This window comes from Cyprinus carpio, chromosome B19 (assembly GCF_018340385.1).
Source record: "Cyprinus carpio isolate SPL01 chromosome B19, ASM1834038v1, whole genome shotgun sequence".
NCBI classification, from domain to species: domain Eukaryota; kingdom Metazoa; phylum Chordata; class Actinopteri; order Cypriniformes; family Cyprinidae; genus Cyprinus; species Cyprinus carpio.
The window spans coordinates 21,610,525-21,631,762 of record NC_056615.1 but is presented as its reverse complement, the minus strand read 5'-3'; the positions used below and the strand labels follow the sequence as shown (position 1 = coordinate 21,631,762).

Sequence of the window (21,238 nt, the reverse complement as noted above, 5' to 3'; positions counted from 1 at the left end):
TGCTATTTAAGGTGACGTTTAACTGCATGCGAGGTATGACGTGTTAAGGATGACGCAACATTTGAGGAAGCTCTGATGCTGACTTTAAATGAAATGACAGCTTCTCAAGTGATCAGTTGATAGTTGAACTGGAAGTACGTACATGAAGAACCATCACTGCATACATTATAGAGTAGCTTAGTCTTATTTAAAACATGATACATTTGTTAGTCACCAAAACAGAACGGTCTGCAATTAATATTAGTTATGACAAATTGAAAAAGTGTTTTTTTTTTCTTATATATATATATATATATATATATATATATATATATATATATATATATATATATACACAAAACACAATGTATTTTTTTCTTCTACATTTGTCTGTTTTAAATTTTTAAATCCAGAAGAGTATATCACATTCAAATAATCATTGTCTTCATTGTGCATGTCTCTGATTAATAAATCAGAAAATGTAGTTTAAAACTTTAAATTGTTCATATTCACAGGATATAATGCAGTGGCAACCAAGAACAGTTTTACACCAAGTGTCTACTAAAATAATTTGTGCTGAAGTTCATGCAGTCACTATAAAGATGCAGAACTGTTCATACTCGCCTTGGTTAAAGCCGATAGTATGAATACTTTTAGCACACACTGAGGATGTTGTTAAAAATAAGGGGTGAATATGTTCTGCTGCAAGTTGGTAACAATTATATATACAGTATATGTCATACTTAATCTGAATTTTTATGCATCTGAAAATATACAAAATACACACAAATTCATTCCCGTAATCTCACAGACACAAAAATATTGTTTAAAATTTTATTCAAATTTTTTTTTTGTAATTGACAGGTTGTGAAACAACAGCTGAAGAAAATAAATATAATAATAATAATGATTGTTCATTAATGGTAAATCTGTAAATAAAATGTCTAAAAATACATGGATTCATCAGAACATGTGCCAATGATTCTCTATCTTCATAAATAATTTAAAAAATGCCCTCCATCAAGAAATAGATAAATTAATTGCAAAAAAAGATAGAAATCACTTTCCCTAAATAATAATAATAGTAATAATATCCCAAACGTTTAAATCTTGACCTTCATTTTAAAAGCATGATATATACAGTGAAATACATTTTTAAATGTTTGTAACTTTCATGAATCTTCTTGAATCATTCACAAATTTAAAAAAGAAAAAAAAAAGAAAAGAAAGAAAAACTAACAAACCTAAAAATAAAAAACTCTAACTACAGCTTCTCTGTGATAAACTATATTCAGTCATTTTAGGGAGGTTCGCAATATAGGACCAGCATCCTATACCTCAGGTCATTTGTTTCCTAAAGTATTAAAGATGAAGAACTATGTATAACTGGACTCCGATTAGAGACCAAGAGCAAATTCTTCAAAACTCCCAAAAGGACATTCTTTCTCTATCTAACATATACCTCCCATGATTCTTTGCTCTGATCACACTGACCCAGTCCCACCCTCCCAACCGTTTCGATATGTCTACACATGGTCCCCCAAATTTCTATATACATATTTTAGATTGCTGCAGAAAGACTTTAATAGTTCATAGTTCCTTTGAACCCAGAAGCAAAACTAGTGTAGTACTGACATATTTGCATTGGTCCCATTTGTGTGTGTGCAGGGTGTAGATGTGTGGGCCGAGGGCAGAAAGGTCATGACCCACAAGCACACAGCACACAGCTTGTGAAGCAGAAGAGCGAGTGGTGTTGCGCTGCTGATTGGTCCTTTATCATATACTGTTAAGGTAGCAAATCATTCTATTTAACCTGCACTTTGTGCGATAAATCTGTCTTTGTTACTAAATGTATATTTTTGTTTAAATAATCTCAGTAGGTTTTATACTGTAGTTTTGTGAAAGTTGTTGGTCCCGTAATTTGCAGTGGAGGAAAAGTGACTTGTAATTGACTCCAATAGTCCTTTCCTTTCTTACCTGTGAGAGGAAAGAAAACGAAAACAGCAGTTAAAAGCAAGTCATATAAACACAAAAAACACTCCTTAACACTATTGTGCATTTGGGAAGGTTATCTAAGGCTACGTCCACATTGATCTGGATAAATGTGATCTTTTTTCGTCCACAATAATAATCCGAATTTTCTTGCATCTGAAAATATCACAAATACCCATTTAGGTCCGGCAAAAACAACTGTTTGAAGATGCTCTTCCAAGTATGTAAATTTGAAAACGTTGTAGTGTGGACTGTGATAATGGAGGTATGTTTAGTTATGTGACACATATTGTACACATATATCTAGGGTTGTACCAGCATTGTTGTGCCTTCTATTCACTTTAATAATATCGCTAAAGATGACTGAATATAACTGAATAAAGGTGACAGATTTTGAATGTGCCGTGGACGCACCAGACAGTGGTAGGATATTAGAGGCTTTCGCACCGCGTAGTTTTAGGAAATCCAGCATTGTGGTTGCTAGAGAACCAATTTCTCACTCGGACCGTTTGCCTGGTTGCATTCGCACTGGCAGCAGGAACTCTGAAGCGGCCAACAGCGACGTCTTTATTCGCAGCATTTACAAACATCAACAGCTGGTGAATGGAGGACACCGTGATCAGAGCTGATTTTGTGGTGTGTCGTGGGTTTCGCGATAATGGAGATGGAATGTAAACACAATTTACGTAACTGAAAGAGCTAAATCTCCTATGACAACTTGCAGTGTTACATATCATGGAGGCTGAGAAAACACAATGCTGCAGACAACAGGTTAAAGCCGTTATCGCTGTTTTCCATGCTCGTGGAGTAAATAATATTTTTACGTGGCTTTTTAAAAAATGCCGGGTAGCCACCGTTTCGTATGGGTTTGGTCAATCAGCGTACACTTGCATCACTGGTACTTCCTATAGAACTGTTTTAGACCCTACTCTGAAGTAGTAGCTAATTAAGTCCCCCGAAATGCAGTTCCTAGAACCAAATACGTTTCTAGTTCCTGCAGTGCGAACACGCCAAAAAGCGGGAACTTCTGCCAACAGTTCTAGGAACTATGAAAAGGATCCTCCGGTGCGAAAGCCTCTGTTTACTACTAAAATGACATTGCTGGAATAACTTTATTATGCCTGGTCTTAGTAAGCGTTTATGGTGTTTTACGTGAGCACAGCAAGGGAATTTAAGCATCTTCAGGTTAGCAACGTTTGGAATACACTTAAAAATGCTAGAGTGGAAGGAGAGCATTTGAAACATATTAAATCTGTATTAATGTGGACGTAGCCTAATGCTTACCATTCTATACTTCCATGCAACCTACAATGTCAATCAGTGAATGAGGTTTTTATGCAAGTGTGTATTTCTGTGTTAGTGATCGTTTAGAGTTGGGAAACATTTCTGGCAGGCAAACAAATTTCCAACATGCACCATAGGAATTCTGGGCTGTATTGTGTTCAGCTGGAGACTTAACTGCATCTTTTTTGAGTGCTCAGACGAATGACTGAATATAAATGAGCAAGTATAGGTTTTCTGTTATAACCCAGAATTCCTACAGAGGAATGCTGTTCTTTGGTCGGCACAATGCGTCACTCGTTTCACCATAACAACCACAAAGTGTAACCTCAAACCTCAGCGTGAGAGGTTTGAGAGATATAATGAATGAAGTTCCCTACCTCTCGTTCGCTCTCACGCTCAAACGCACGGATCGTTCGCCTCATTCACGCAAGCACGTACACAAGCTCACTCGTTGGCACGAAACAGCATATCCACTAGCACAAACGCTCTCGGAATCAAATACAACCACACTGAGAACCCACCCCCCACCCCACATTCACAGTAACTATAACACCACCAGACTACATATGGGAGCATTTTGTATAAGAAATAGAGTCATGACCAAACAAAACACAGAGGAGACTGATCAAAAACAAAATCCACCCAAAAGCAGCACATTGAGCTGGTTGATTAGAGTTCAATAGGATCAATTGAGTTTGAGTAACTCCATTAGCTACCGGAGTTACGTTAGGAGAAAATCAAAGATTAGTGTCAGTTATTGATCAGTATTTATAAAACAAAAAGAGAGAGAGTCACAACGCACCAAACACAGTCCATAGTCACCACGGTAACCCGCCATGCACTCTCAGCATGGAGGATACATGACAAAGGGCCAAAAAACAAAACTGCTAATGGCAACCATCACAGGCAGGAATATATCTCCACAGCAACCAACACAGGCCAATCAACTTACAAACCAATGCTGTGGGAGGAAGGGGGAGCTTTATTGGATGCTAGGCCACCGTAGCCATAGCGACGTGGTCTCCGCACGAGTTATGATTGGACGGGGCAGCCTTGGTGTGGATGAGGTTGTGTTTGTTTGTTTGATTGATTTTTTTTTTTTTGGTGAACAATGACACAGCACAAAAACAATAAATGAAAGTAAAAATTAATGAGGGTTTTTTTTTTCTTTCGGCTTTTGTTTTTAAGATCTAATGCTGAAGAGTTACGCTTTAGGTTACAGTATTTAATTATACATCATTAGGTCAGTGGTAACAAGTTTAATAAGTCAAAACAGGCTAGACTGGTTAGTTTAGATCAGCTCACAAAGCATAATACTGAGAGATTTAATGAAGAGGCACTCGCTTTCCTCACCTGTTCGGCTCAGTATGGGCGGTTGGCGTCTTTAGGCCTCTTCAGCTGAACTTTAAGCCTCTTCATGCCGATCTGAAAGCCGTTCATGGACTGGATGGCAGCCTGAGCACTCGCCGGGTTGTCGAAGCTTACGAAACCTGTGGTGTGAAGGATGTGACCAGCAACAAGAAAGAAGCAGAAGATGTAAATGCTGTGGAGGAAGTGCTTCAGTCAATGAGTCACTGATGATTCCCTTGTCATTTCAACAGAGTTTTAACGGTAAATGTCTGCTTCTAACTATAGAGAGGTATGACAGACTAATTAAATAAATACATCATTAAATAAGTCATGGAATGCAATAAATAAATTGCAAAATACAATTAAATGTGTGCTTAAATAAGGCGTGAAATACATATTTTTGTGTGATTTGAGAAAGTGAAAATTTTCATGTCATTTTTAATTTTAAGGCTTACATCATGTTGTATTTTAGGTTTTCATGTTACATAAATACATTTCACACCCAATTTATTTATTTGCTTTTGGAAATCACTCACCAAAGCATTTGCTCTGGTTGGTGGCGCGGTCAACGAACACCTTGGCTGAGATGACGTTACCGAAGGGCAGAAACATCTGCAGCATCTCAGAGTCAGTGAACTCCTGAGGCAGATGATAAATAAAGATATTGCAGCCTTCTGGGCCTGGAGAGAGTAAGAGGAGAGAAGATATGAGACATTGGCGAGCACGAAGGAGGAAATGAAATACATCAGACCACACTGTTACACATGTTTCAGTCTAATTCTTCTATCATAAAAAGGAAGTAGCCACGTTGATTCCCTAATAAAACATGGTACTTTAAATATTTTTGTGGTGCAGCATGAGATTTGGAGAACAATGATTGAGAAGTGTATTCGATAATAGTCTAGGGGATAATAAAAACAGGATGTCAGTGGTTATAGTAGCCAACTGAACAGGAAATGACAGCATTACCTTCTCGCTGTTGCAGCTGCTGCAGCTGCTGTGGCTGTTGGGCAACCAAAGTGGGCTGATGTGGAAATGGTTGACCGACCAATCCATAAGCAGCAGGATATGTAGCTGTGGGTGGAGTAATGAAGTTAAACATGAGATCAGTATAAAGTAATCTATTCAAGTGCCATTCCACAGTCTGTCTTTTGTTATTTTGAGAAGATCAAACCTTGAGGAAGACAAACTGCATTTGCTGTAAAAATGGCCTAAATCAACTCAGCTAGTGACTAGCTTCAATTAGTCTTTGATTAAACCTCAGCAGTGAAAACAACTACAGACAGTACTGAGAATCCCAGCAAATCTTTGTTTTCGATTAGTGAAAAAAACAGTGGAAAACTATTTTCTTTTGTTGGAAAAGAGAGTACTGTATTTCACATTCTTCACTTTTGACATATTTCAAATAGAGATTCAAGAGTTCAGAAGCCTCACCCGTGTAGTGTTGCATGCCTGTATACGCCTGCTGGAGAGGATCCAATGCAGGACTCTGAGCTGAAGTATAGATAAACAGAAGAAAAGCAGTTATGAATGAGATAATGTTAATGGTAATACAATTATAATTTCGATAAAAAATTGAGTACTGTGAGTATTAGTTCACAGTCTTTGTAACATGTTTCAGCAATGCATTTCTAACATTAATAGTGAGTTTAGAAAAAATTCTCAGAATTGACCTTGACCTTACTTACTTTAACAAGGCTATGCTTAATAAATAGAGAGAAGCAGAAATCTTGATCACATTTAAAATACGATTTCTCATGCAGCCCTACAATATAGTATAATAAAGAATAAAGAATGGAGGAGCTCTCCTCACCCTGATATGGATGGACACCATTGGTGTAGAGGGTTTCAGAGGCAGAATGGCCATTGGGTGGTGCAGCGACTTGAGGGTAACTGTTGATTGCGATTGGTGGAGGCAGAGCAGGCACAGGTGTGGCAGCAATGGTTGGAGGAGTGCTCGTCCCTACCGCAGAAGGACAATTACAAATACTCGAAGAAATTCAACAACTCCTGGAATGGGAATACTAAATATAAACTGCTTTTTGTAGCAGTCTGTCATTTACCTGAGGAGGGCGTGATGGAGGTGATGGGTGTGGCTATGATGCTGTTGGGATTGAGAGCAGCCAACTGCTGCATCTGCACTGCAGCAACCGTCGCAACGGGAGACAGATATGCGGACTGAGCCACCAAGGCCTGCTGTTGGACAAGCTGGATTGGACAAAACAAAGAGTGAATTCAAAGGACTATGACACATAAAGCTCTTACTAAATTCAAGTCCTGTGCAGGGGTTGTACAAGGGTTATTAGGTCAATGCCATTTGAATTAGAACTTCCTGTGTGCAGAACAGAAATTAATTATGGAAGTATTTCTGGTACCAAAGCTAATGCAACTTCCAGTTATTGCTATAATCCCAACTCAATTTCATCTATTTTCTGTGAACTAAATCCTGGTGTATATAGTGGCCCATAAAATATTTGGACACTATAAAAAGTCACACACAAAGTATAAAACTCATTGTGTAATAGAAACAAAAAAAAGCATTAAAATACAGAAACTGTTCAAAATGATTACATTAAACTTCAAAATAAAGTCAAAAATATTTGCTTCCTCAATGGATGATTATAAAAATCACTTGCAGTTTAATTATTTAATGTTTAACTTAATCTCTAATCTTATTCAGTTTATGTAATATGCACTACTGTTCAAATATTTGGGTAAGATCTGTAAGGATTTTTAAAATGGTTTTCAAGTCTTTGATGCTCACCAAGGCTGCATCTATCTGACCCAAAATACAGTACAAACAGTAATATTGTGAAATATTATTACAATTCCAAATAACTTATTCAAATATTCAAATATGAATCAAATATTAATACTTAATATTTGAAAATGTAATTTATTCCTCTGATGCAAAGCTGAATTTTCAGCATCATTACTCCAGTCTTCAAGTCACATGATCCTTCAGAAATCATTCTAATATGCTGATCAAGAAACACTTTTTATTTTTAATGTTGAAGATAGTTTGCTTAAGCTGCTTAATATTTTTGTGGAAAATGTGATTTACTTTTTAAAGATTCTTTTATATTGAGATTAAAATCGAAATCTTTTGTAATAAGTCTTTACAAGTATTCATTTCGGACTCCAAACTTTTGAACAGTGGTGTAAGTATCTTCTTGCACTGGATCTTGTGTGGTGTTAGTGCTCACTGCCTGTGTGTAGGCGTTGTAGGCGCCCAGGTGTAGGCTCATGGGACTAATGACACCCAGCTGGGAGGCCACCTGCTGCATACGCCTGATTCCTCTCTCCTTCTCTGTGTCTGCAAACTTCACCACCAGACTAGAAGATGCACCCTGAGGGGATAAAGAAAACCAAATAAAACAAACCGAGAAGTCTTGAGGTAAAATATGCAGTGGGTGACGTTTAAACAAAGCACAAAGACTCTGTAGTGAGCAAGTATGAATATGGAAACAATGTGCTAGTGTGTTGGGTTATGCTTGTAGGTGTGATTGTGGGAAGAATTCTGAATGTGACTGTGAACAGAACACTAACCGGGAGAGTGCGGCTGCCGTGCAGAGTGCTAATGGCCGCCTGCGCTTCTGCATTACTCTGGTATTTTACAAATGCACAACCTGCAACACACAACACATTATTAGACAAAGCCGAAGCGATGTGGCAAACGCATTAGTCTGACATTTAATAGTCTAAAACAATGCATCATCAAGTGGGAGTATTTAAACATCCAATTAAACAAATCAAATACAACAAGCTGAGTTTGGTACTAATGCCCATATAATTTCCCATGGCCTATGTCTGTATATATGGAAAACCGTTAATTATTTACTACAGCAGGTGCACCTGTTCCATTCACACTCACACGTAATTACCCAGAACACACATCCATCACGCTATAAATCACAGCCTGTCCCAAACGGGCTATCATTCATTAGCCAACATATGCATGAGTGAACTCTGCTGCAATCCTACTAGTGTTGTATTACTACAGATGTGCTTCATGGCCTGCAATCTTACTGAAAGAGTCTTCAAGTCAAAGATAACTGGAAAGCCTTACTAAAAACCATTTCCAATATTTTATCCAATCTATAATATGAGGTTAATTTGCAGTCAGTGCTCAGAGTGTGAGTCTGTGAAAATGGGGCTCACTGAAAGAGTATTTTTGTAAGAGAATGTAATTGAACACAGACAGAAACTCCACTCTATCTGTTCCAAAGAAGACATGCAAAGAAAGAATACTAATGGGTAAATAAGTATTAAATTACATATAAAAAAAGATTTTAAAAATCATTAACAATAATATCTGTGAAAAATAGGATTCACTAAACGGGAAGTGTAATTGAACACAGGCAGAAGATCCACTTAAACCATCTCTTCCAAAGAAGAAACGCTAATAAATAAATACATAATAGCAAATATGTTTTATTATTATTTATTTAAATGATCAGTTATTATTATTAAATAATTATTATATAGAATGAGAATATATAATCAAATATAACCAAGGTTAGGTGGGGGGGGGGGGTAAAATGATAGTGTTTAATATTATATTAGGATACACAATTCTTCATTGATATTTTTGTCTTTCCAAAAAAAAATAAAAAATCTAAAAGTTTTTAAAAATCATTAACAAAAATAACTGTGAAAAATAGGATTCACTAAAAAGATTTTTTTTAAAAAAACATCTCTTCCAAACAAAAATGCTAATAAATAAATAGCAAATATGCTTTATTATTATTTTGTTTATTTTTTATTATAACAATAGTAAATTACGAATTATTAATTAAATAATTATTAGATAAAATATTAAATAAAGCAATTAATTGAAAATAAAATAATAATGATTATTTTTATTAGTAGTAGTAAATATAAAAAATATATAAATAATTTATTTATTAAATATCTATTAAATTATAAAGCAAAATCATTAATAAAAATTATTATTATTATTAACTGGTTAACACTATTCCTTGCAGGGGAAACACACAGTGCACGTATTTGAATGTGGTTTGCGCACCTTTGCTGGCTCCGTCAGGCCCTCTGAGTACCGTGCACTCCTCTATACTCCCGAAAGGCTCAAACATTTTTTTGACATCGGTGTCTGACAGCTGTTTCCCCAGCATCCCCACAAACAGCTTCCTGTCTACACACAGAAAGATAGATCATGATAAGTATACATATATTGTATGATCACTGTGTGAGATCATGTATCATTTTTAAGTGGTAATAACCATCAAATCATCGCAGACAATATTTGTCACTCCATGTTAGTGTAGCTAGCGTCATGGTGCGATAACATGAAAGCCCACTAGAGAGCCCTAGAGGACCGTCACTTGCTGAGCCACACAATGGCACTAGCTCATGTTTTGTTTGTGTATCAATGCAGAATAAAGATGAAAGATCCATTTGCATTGTATTTTGGATTGTGTTGCTGTTTTCAACCAATAAGAGATTATTAATTCATTCCACACCCATTTAATGGGTTTAAAATGTTGAATTCTTGAATTATTAATACATTTTGGCATTTGTAATATCCTCATAAGTGAGCAAAATGTGACAAAACTGTCCTTTGAAGACATTCTTAAAGGTAAAAATGATCAAGTCTATCTTAAATATATACATACAAGATAAATAGACATCCGTGTGTGTGTGTGTGTTATACCTCCTCTGCCCTCACTGTCCGCTGGCTTCACTTGAATGGGGCGGTTCATCTGAAACAGAGCACACGATCACATGATGAACTGCACTTTATAATCCAGCTCTTTCATTTCCTCTTGTGTTGAATGTGTGTGCATGATGTAGATCTCATGACCTCATGATCTGCCTCAATATTCCCCAGTTAAAAGAAAAATCTCCACACTGGCTCTGCTTCTGTTGTGTTTCCGTCCATTTATCTCTGCTCTCTCCATGTAGCCTTTGTACTTTTTTTTGCCTCTATTTGAGGTCTAATCGCCATCTCTCTCTCTCGCCCACTTTTATCTCTCATCAAGAATTAGTTTTATGCTCTTTCTCTCTCTATCACACCTAATCCCGCTCCTCTCTCTCTCTCTCTCTCTCTCTCTCAGGCACCAGCAAAAGCACACACCCCCGCGGGATTGGGGAAGTGATGGGATTGAGCACGCTCGCTGGCTAATCTGGATTACAGACGCACGGCAGATTAAAAATGGTGAGAGATTCTGGGTTTGTGAAACAGAAAAGAGAAAGAGGCACCGATGGAAAGAGAAGAGGGATAGTGATATTAGAGGGGAAAGAAAGAGGGAGAGAGATAGGAAACGAAAATGGAAAGGGGGGAATCAAGGAAAATGAGAATATATAAACAAATAGAACCTAGGTTAGGTGGGGAAAAGCATTTTGACAATTTTATATTAGGATACACAATTCTTCATTAACATACTTGTCTGGTTTTTAGTTAAAATATCAAAACAGCCTTAAAACAAGATACATTTACCTGAGCAAAATTAGATAAAAAAAATTTAATTTGTTTTCCTATAATGTATATTGAATATATGTGTCCATATTTTTTTATGAATACTGTTTTTTTTAAGCTTATACTTTAACTACAAAAAAGTGAGAAAGTTATTAAATGCTCTTCTTAATACTTCAATCAATATACTAAAAAAAGACTTTTTTTTTTATTTATCAAGGACACAATAAATTAAATTAATCAAAAGTAAATCGGCATTTACATTTAAAAGGCATGTAACTATTTTTTTTTTTATTTCAAATTGATGCAGTTCTTTTGATCTTTCTGTTCCTCAAACACTGCTGAAAAAACGTTTTGTGAAAATTCAGCTTTGCCATCACAGGAATAAATTATATTTTTATATATATATATATATATATATATATATATATAAATTGGAAACCAGTTATTTTAAATTGTAATAATATTTCACAATATTACAGTTTAGACTGTATTTTTTTTTATCAAATAAATACAGCCTTGGTGAGCATAAGAGTATATATATATATATAAAATTACAGACTGTAGACAGCATTATAACTGCTACAATGCTAAACTGTAAAAGAAATGTGACAACAAACTATTACGTCTTTTTTATTCTCTAAAAACAAACATTAAATGATTGCTTGGACTAAATAATTTGTTTTACCATGAAATGGAAAGAAAATATGAATTAGCATGAACAGTAGATAGTATTAGCATTGTAATTCAAATGATTTCACAACTCTACGTGGAATTGTTCAATCACTGAAGCTCTAATTTAAATAAATACAATTAGTAAAGGAGTAGATGAGAGGCAAGGAGAGAAGCTGTGAGCTCAATCGCTCAGATCAACATAAAGGCGTTAATTATGCAGCAGGTGACATTTCGGCCCAATTCAGATCACTTGTTTTATCCGGCCAGCAGCGATTGCTCATCTGGGGTCCGTATTGATCAGGCACTCGCTCGCAATCACTCACACACACACACACACACACAGAGCCGTATAAACCATACATAATGACTTCCACTATTTCACAGCATGCCAAAAATACATTACACGACTCACGGAGAAGGACACAAACAGAAGGGCGTTTATCAGGATGACTAATGAAGCAGGTCTCATTGATTGCTGCAGTAATGTAAAGCACTGTAAAGATCTCCAACACCCACTATACGTCTGTTCTGGATCACTTCTTTTGCTTTCCTAGTGTAACTCCCTCTGGTGATTACTAATCTGATCTCAGCTGTAAGAGCTTGTTTTGCAGCGCTTAAATCTGATTTGCCCAAATTGCTTTGTTTATCTTCAGAAAACACCGGCATACGGGGGAAACATAACTTTTGAGGGCATTTTAGCATTGTATTGAGGGCAGCTGCTCCCAATTTAGTTCATACACAAGGTTGTTTAAAGGTTTTCCGTTACTTTCAGGCAAGAACTCTTTTCTTTGACCCTCAAAATTCAAACCATTATTTGCTGAAAATCTTAATGGAAACAATGGCATCTGACGTCACTAATCTTCCATACTGGAATATACTCTACTGATCAAAAGTTTCTCTTTTTTTAGATGCTTCTATTCAAGAAGGATGCATTACATTGATTAAAAGTTACAGTAAAGGCATTTATAATGTTACATTATGCTGATTTTCTTTGAAAAAAAATTATATTCATCAAAGAATGCAGAAATAAAATGTAAAATTTCCACAAAAAAAGCAAAACAATTTTCAACATTTATAATAGACAAGGAATCACAGGAATAAATTACATTTTAAAATGTATTAAAATAGAAAATGTTTATTTTAAATTGTAAAAATATTTCACAATATTACTGTTTTTACTGCATGTTTCATTAAATAAATGCAAACTTGGTGAGCACAAGTGGTTTTCAAAAACCAACACCAAACCTTTGAACTCTAGTTTATAAGATCATAAATAAGTTTGCAGTGGAGTGAAAAAATATAATAATACAGGTCCTTCTCAAAAAATTAGCATATTGTGAAAAAGTTCATTATTTTCCATAATGTAATGATAAAAATTAAACTTTCATATATTTAAGATTCATTGCACACCAACTGAAATATTTCAGGTCTTTTATTGTTTTAATACTGATGATTTTGGCATACAGCTCATGAAAACCCAAAATTCCTATCTCAAAAAATTAGCATATTTCATCCGACCAATAAAAGAAAAGTGTTTTTAATACAAAAAAAAGTCAACCTTCAAATAATTATGTTCAGTTATGCACTCAATACTTGGTCGGGAATCCTTTTGCAGAAATGACTGCTTCAATGCGGCGTGGCGTGGAGGCAATCAGCCTGTGGCACTGCTGAGGTGTTATTGAGGCCCAGGATGCTTCGATAGCGGCCTTAAGCTCATCCAGAGTGTTGGGTCTTGCGTCTCTCAACTTTCTCTTCAAAATATCCCACAGATTCTCTATGGGGTTCAGGTCAAGAGAGTTGGCAGGCCAATTGAGCACAGTAATACCATGGTCAGTAAACCATTTACCAGTGGTTTTGGCACTGTGAGCAGGTGCCAGGTCATGCTGAAAAACGAAATCTTCATCTCCATAAAGCTTTTCAGCAGATGGAAGCATGAAGTGCTCCAAAATCACCTGATAGCTAGCTGCATTGACCCTGCCCTTGATAAAACACAGTGGACCAACACCAGCAGCTGACATGGCACCCCAGACCATCACTGACTGTGGGTACTTGACACTGGACTTCAGGCATTTTGGCATTTCCTTCTCCCCAGTCTTCCTCCAGACTCTGGCACCTTGATTTCCGAATGACATGCAAAATTTGCTTTCATCCGAAAAAAAAGTACTTTTGGACCACTGAGCAACAGTTCAGTGCTGCTTCTCTCTGTAGCCCAGGTCAGGCGCTTCTGCCGCTGTTTCTGGTTCAAAAGCACACGCCTGTGCATGGTGGCTCTGGATGTTTCTTACTCCAGACTCAGTCCACTGCTTCCGCAGGTCCCCCAAGGTCTGGAATCGGTCCTTCTCCACAATCTTCCTCAGGGTCCGGTCACCTCTTCTCGTTGTGCAGCGTTTTTTGCCACACTTTTTCCTTCCCACAGACTTCCCACTGATACACTTGATACAGCACTCTGGGAACAGCCTATTCGTTCAGAAATTTCTTTCTGTGTCTTACCCTCTCGCTTGAGGGTGTCAATGATGGCCTTCTGGTTTAACCTCTTACCCATGATTGCGGTTTTGAGTAATGAACCAGGCTGGGAGTTTTTAAAAGCCTCAGGAATCTTTTGCAGGTGTTTAGAGTTAATTAGTTGATTCAGATGATTAGGTTAATAGCTCGTTTAGAGAACCTTTTCATGATATGCAAATTTTTTGAGATAGGAATTTGGGGTTTCATGAGCTGTATGCCAAAATCATCAGTATTAAAACAATAAAAGATCTGAAATATTTCAGCTGGTGTGCAATGAATCTAAAATATATGAAAGTTTAATTTTTATCATTACATTATGGAAAATAATGAACTTTTTCACAATATGCTAATTTTTTGAGAAGGACCTGTATAGCAAAGCATCTTGAATGTCTTCAGAAGACTTATAGACAATAGAGGAAACAAATAACGTTCACTTCCAGTGCATGGTAAAGGATATTCTGACAAATGATGACAGAATTTTCCTTTTTTGGTGAACTTTTCCATTAAATAGTTCAGATCAATGTTTTACATATTAGGGTTATTACAGTACACAAAAAATTTTCAGTACGGGTCTTTCGGTTCGGTAAGCATGTGTACTGAAAAAAAAAAAGCATTGCTTTATCCACTGCATGAGTTGAACTTCATTGGAAACTTCCAGTTTTAATTTTGATAAGAAACAAAGTCTAATTTTTCAAATTATGTCCACTTTTTCAGAACATTCAAGCAATGAATGCTGCTTTGACACTCTTTGATGTAGCATGAGAAATCGCTGTTTTAAACGCCTCAGTTCAAAAGGCAGCGTGAAGCGCGAGTGATCTGTACTGCTAGTTTTAACGCGAAATAAACATGAATGAACATCTCACGTAATCATTCAGTCAGTGTTTCAACCATGGAAAGAAGTCAATAAAACAGCTTGTAAACAAAACGTCACGTAGCATTTCATTTACTTCAGGCAAGTCATCAGTGTCTACAGCTCGTTAGTTTGCTAGAGAAATGAAGTCTAGAGAAGATAAATAGAAATTGTTCAATTTAGAAGTTAATTTAAATATTTTTGTTTAGTTTATTGATCCCCCCTGTACTGAAACCATACCGAACCGTAATGTCAAAACCGAGGTGCATATTGAACCATCATGTTTGTGTACTGTTACACTCCTAATATATATTCATCAGAAGAGGAAAAGTAAAGCCCTCCTGTTGAACATGCAAAGGTTCTTCTCTTCTATGACATTAACCGTTTATTTTTGAGTGTATATAACACACAGCAGGTTGCTGGCCAACTGTTGACTGCATGAGCACTTTGAAATGGTCAGCAAAATGGATTAGGTTAATGACTGTGCCATTTTAGTTTCATTTTCGGAAAGAAGCCAACTCACATCAAGGTTGAGACAAAGGAACAGCTCGCACGCTCATTTCACATGCATGCATCAACAGGAAGATGGCACATCAAACCAAAAAATACTGGATAGCATCACTTCTGTTCTGATACACTGGGTGGTACAGGCTTCACATGAGGAGCTTTATTCATATCTTTTCTTGCACTGTGATGAGTCACGGAGCTTCAAGGATTACAGCGAGGAAAAACAGAGACAGCGGCAGAGAACAAAAAGAAAAGGGTGAGGAGAAAAAGGTACAAAGGGAGGAGAGAGACAACAAGAAAGAGAGAGACAGACAGAGAGAGCGAGTCGTGGCACTGCCACTTCAGGTCGGCACGGCAACCAACCCTGTGTCACCATGACAACGGCGAGACGAGCTACCCAGCAGGTAAACAAGGTTGCCCTGGACGACGAGGGGAGGGGAAGGTACTGATGGGGAAATAAAGAACAAGTGAGACAGAGGGCGACGGAAGGATCGAAACGGATGAAAAGTGAGTCTTTGAGAATGTATTTATGAGAATGGAAAGAGAGAGACAAAAGTAGCAGGTGTAACTGGTGCGGTTGCCAAAGCAACAGAGACAGTGAAGACTCTCCATCATCTTCTAGGTGAAAGAAACCTGTTGGCTTCCATAAACATAACCGCACTAATAATTAAAGGGCTCGTTCTGGCCAAATACTACTCTAATTATTACACTTCTTTTTTCAACATGCTGTCCCAACAGCACATTAATAAGCAAATTAGATACTGTGTATAGATAATATTGTGCTTAATGGGAAAACCAGTTTATGGAATTTTTACACACATATTACATAAAGCAAAAAGGTATATCAAATCATTTTGTTATATCTTCTATAACATAATTGAGAATCATCCTTATACAAAGTTTGGTATGAAAAAATCCTGAAACCTAAAAATTGATTGGTGATTTTAAAAAATCCCATTGTTTTTGCCTTTTCATGTCTATTCATGGCATTTTATTTTTAGAAAAGCTTAGTCCTGGTGTCCTCTACAGATGACACAGCATAACATTTGAATAAAATTTGTCAAAAATGTTATTTTCTGTTTTTTTCTTATGCTCTAAACAATGTAATGACATGAAAAAATACTAAATTCACAAAGCTTTTTTCTGGTTCTCAGGAGAGTAATGTGAAATATTATTACAATTTCTAAAAACTGTTTTCTATTTGAATATATTCTAAAATCTAATTTATTTATGTGATGTCAAAACTGAATTTTCAGCATTATTATACTGAACTTCAGAAATCCTTCTAATATCTTGGTGATTAGGAAACATTTATTATTATTATCAGTGTTCAACAGAACAGCATTTATTTAAAATAAACACTTTGTAACTATGTAAATGTCTTACTGTCACTTTTGATCAATTTAATGAATCATTGTTATATAAAATAATCTTTTTTTTAATAAAAAATGATTGATGACACCATTAACCATATTTATAACCATTCCTTTTAAAGTAATGTTTGCACCATTCATTCACACAGAGATGTGCAGAACATGCAAATTCATATTTAAATAGTATTTTTACAGCTAAATATTTACAGATACTACTCCATGTTACATCTGATTAAAGTGTTCTGACCTACTATTGATGTATCCATCCAAAATTTCATGACATTCTGTGTTATACAGTAAAATACATTTTTATGTTTGGATTCCGTGATTCTATTGGTGTTTTCCACATCACGGAAATCATAGCGCCCTACCTTTAAACCTGAGGATGAACATCTCATGCTTTCCATAAATGTCCAACTGGTGTTTTAATATTGCAGTAGCACCACTGACATTAAAACTAAGTGCATTTTAATAAAGTAAATCCTTAAATAACAACTGATTTTAAAAACAAGACTCAACAAATGTGTGCTCTTTTTTTGTGTATAGAAAAATGTAATACACATCAGTACACAAATAAACAATCCTTCAATCGGCGTTGCAGCAGGAAAATGTAATTTTACGCTTACAAAAATAGAAATATTAATGTAATGTCTCTCCATAAATGCCATTAGAAGCACAGGTCATAACCGTCACTGCATTCGTCTGCCAGCAAAAACACTCCATTGACATGATGAGCACACACACTTAATCTCCGCCTTGATCTGAGGCCAGGGATTTCAGTGGGATTATGGGATATTAAATCCATAGATTATTCAATCAACTGACATTTACTCTGCCACCACTCTCCATGTATTTCCTCAAACATATATAGAAATAAAACCCCATGTTTGACCTATAAAATACCTATGCTTATACACCTAAAACAAACTGTGAAGACACACCCAAATCTGCCTTTTCCATTCACACGAAATTCAGAAAGCCGGTGACTCATAAGAGTTTAAAAATCAGATCACAATTCACATTCACTCATTCACGCAGACACTATATATGCCTGCAAGGCATGCTGTTTGTTCATATTCCCTAAGTTTCTCTGTGCATGGAAAGAATGACTGGGTGTGTGATTTGCACTCAAGCTCAAGAGGATCTCTCTTGCGAATTGTCAATGTGTGTGTGTGGCAGATGTTAAATTAGGTGTGTATCTACACAAAGACTATTCTCAATCTTGCCTCTGTACCCATCATGCAATGCTGGCCATCGCATTCAGCTGGTTCCCTAGCAACCCAGCATCCCTTGTCCCAGCTGTCTCCTGGCAACAGGACCTGCGACCGTAATCAACCTGCACGCTACCCCACCCCCAATATATTCCACTCGCTTTCTTTCCAATCTCCTTTTTTCTGGCTTATTCTTTCAGCCATTCTATCCATCTCCCATTTTTAACACTGTTACAACAGAAATGTGTAGTTTCATTCACATTCAACATGTCAAAGAGAACATACTTTTATCCATCCTTACATTTCTTATACTCAAACACAACATTTTTACATTTAATATAAACACTCAGTTTTCAAGAATAGCTGAAAGGTAACATTGAAATGAACTTTTTCTTAAATTCAAGATTTAGCATAGCTTCAATGAATGTATAATGTACATTTTAGGTGCAACAGATGTCACCATTTAATTTAAATGCACCTTTTTGCAGTTAATTTGCTGTGTTATGAAGAAACAGCGCTGAATACAAATATTCCATTATTATTAATTATTATGAGGTCATCGAAACTGCATGTATGACAATCTAGTAAGAATGAGAAAAGTCCTTTAAATAGCATGTAATACTGCTTGAAATGTCACATCAGTTACCCTTAAACAATGAAATACCATCTTGGCTGGACGATTAAAGCTCCTGAAATCTTCATTCTGGAGATAATCAATATACTCTAATCAATTAGCGTGTTTCAAATGTGTCATTCACTAGACCTCAAGCAACTGCAATGGTAACACAGACTTTAAACTGTCAGCATTGACGCCTGCTTAAAACAGGGAAAGATGGACGGGGGGACATGTGAAAATGGCACTGCTTGTGAAACTGAGATATGCATTGGTTGGGCTTGCTAACTCAATATGCATATCAAATTCTGAATGTAGCACATTCAAACAAACTTGCTTTTGCCAAGCAAACAGACCACATATGAGCGATGCTTGCAATAATGCTGATATCTAACACCCCGAACACGCCGTCAACACTGGTGATGCTGTGCTATTGTTTGAGATGGGGGTGCTACTTTATTTTTGTCCATGGGAACCAAATGCCAAGTGGATGAGGAAAGCTATGGATTTCAACACTCTTTTCATAAAGTAAATAATGCATGTTTGTTTGCTAGTCTTTATATATTGCGTGGAGCTTTTTTTTAAGGTCCAATTCTTTCTATTAACAAACCTTTTGCTTCAATAAAGTCCTTATTTGCTGCTTATTAATAGTTAGTAAGGTAGTTGTTAAGTTTAGGTATTGGGTAGGAATAGGGATTTACAATATGGTCATGTAGAATAAATGCTTTACATGTAATAATAAACAGCCAATATGTTACTAATGGGCATGCTAATAAGCAATTAGTTAATAGTGAGAATTGGTCCTATACTTAAGTGTTACCAAATGAACACATAAAAAAGTTACAGTAGATAGCTGTGTACTTTTAAATGGAAATCTAAGGGACAACCATTCATTTCTATGTATTTCACACACAATATTCTGAAAGAGTGAATATTATTCATTTGAAACACAACTTGCCTTGTAAAAACAAGTATAGAATATTATTTATGTTTTAGAAAATCATCATGGGCACTTCAAATTGAAAATTCGATACGACCTTATTACTCATAAGGAAATCTGCAAATGCCATATTCATCATTTAGTGCCTTTATGGGTTTTCCTGAGAAACAATATTGATCTGGGACACATTCAGAAAGAAGACAGATTACCACCTGCAAACAAGCTCTTAAGATTGCATGATTTGTTGCAGATGACAAAACCAACCAAATCAAGAGAGGAAGTAGGATGGACCCAAGAGGATCTGTTGTTCGTGACTTTATTATAACGAATGTCTGAGCCTCTGAACACTACCACAAATGTAAACAGGATGAAAAGCGCAGCTAACATTTGCAGCCAAAAGTAGAAAATGACCATTAGCGAGTTTATTTTGTGTCTCAATGGTGTGAAAAAATCTGCTGTGCACAGTGGATAGATGTCCATCAGATTAAGTTCTGCTCTCACGGAGTGTGTAATCATCAAAGGCCACACACATGCGTGCGCACACACACACTCATGCTAGCAGATGTCTGTCTTTAAGCTCGTGGATGTCCGCCGCCTCCCCTTTCAAAAGTTGCCCCTCCCCCCCACCACCACCCATGGCTCATTATGTCAAATTTTCTTTCATTTCCCCCTTCCCCCAATTCACCCCCCCACCCCAATCTTTCCCCCCTTTTCACATATCCGTCCAATTTCTCTTTAATTAGACCTACTTTCACCTCTCTCCCTCTTTTGCGCTCTCGAACCCTGTAACCCTTCAATTCATCCGAACAATGGACTCATCCTGTCTGGATGTGAGCATAGACACTGACACTAAGTCAAATATACTTAATCTCGCAGCTCTGGAAAGGAAACATACTAGCGCACGCAATTTCGCATTTGATGCATCAGTTCGTGCTAGTCTGATATGATCGCTTGTCTTTTATTTGTGTAAATAGTACTCATATGAGTTTGCATATGCTTTCTCACACATAATCCACTTGGATTTTTATCGAAGTACATTTCATACATGTACAATTTCATAGGAACACATTAGTTAAATGTGAACAGTAGTGCACTGTGACACAAATTTTAAGGTAAACAACCACCAATCCTATCTTATTTGACTTTCTGGTTGCACTAAACATACTACAACAGAAATCAGAATGAGCACATTGTACTAAACTACAAACAAACATCCAGACATTCGCTCTCACACACTCCATCCCCCTTCTCTGATAACACCTGCCCTCCCCTCCCCCACAACAAAGGCACAACAGACGCTCTTTTAAACAAGCATTCAGACGCACAACTTGTCCCAAACACAAAAATGCCAAAATGTGTATGCACACACATCATAGATATGTTTAACTGCCATTATGCTATCAATAACCAATGGAAGCACTAGTTCGATAGGGATTGGGTGTAATTTGATGCTTTGAATCAAAATTATAATAGTAAAAACAACATTAATAGTGCAAACAGACACTATCTGGTCTGTCCTGCTGATT

The 21,238-nt window shown here is 36.5% G+C and overlaps 1 protein-coding gene across 2 annotated transcripts in view; it reads right to left on the bottom strand.

Annotated features, from left to right (window-relative positions):
- Window positions 1–799: 799 nt before the first annotated feature.
- The window catches only part of LOC109057496 (CUGBP Elav-like family member 3), a 55,687-nt gene continuing 35,248 nt past the window's right edge, over window positions 800–21,238 (bottom strand). Inside the window, exons 6-17 of one of the 2 annotated variants that reach the window (XM_042745520.1) lie at window positions 10,280–10,328; window positions 9,635–9,760; window positions 8,155–8,234; window positions 7,812–7,955; window positions 6,669–6,813; window positions 6,419–6,568; window positions 6,040–6,099; window positions 5,575–5,679; window positions 5,142–5,285; window positions 4,609–4,745; window positions 4,208–4,307; window positions 800–1,956 (exon numbers count right to left, since the gene is read on the bottom strand). In XM_042745520.1, coding sequence (XP_042601454.1) covers window positions 4,618–4,745; window positions 5,142–5,285; window positions 5,575–5,679; window positions 6,040–6,099; window positions 6,419–6,568; window positions 6,669–6,813; window positions 7,812–7,955; window positions 8,155–8,234; window positions 9,635–9,760; window positions 10,280–10,328 — 1,131 coding nt within the window. In that variant the 3' untranslated portion in view covers window positions 800–1,956; window positions 4,208–4,307; window positions 4,609–4,617. The remainder of the gene's footprint in view (window positions 1,957–4,207; window positions 4,308–4,608; window positions 4,746–5,141; window positions 5,286–5,574; window positions 5,680–6,039; window positions 6,100–6,418; window positions 6,569–6,668; window positions 6,814–7,811; window positions 7,956–8,154; window positions 8,235–9,634; window positions 9,761–10,279; window positions 10,329–21,238) is intronic. The other variant, XM_019074738.2, reaches the window with a different exon arrangement.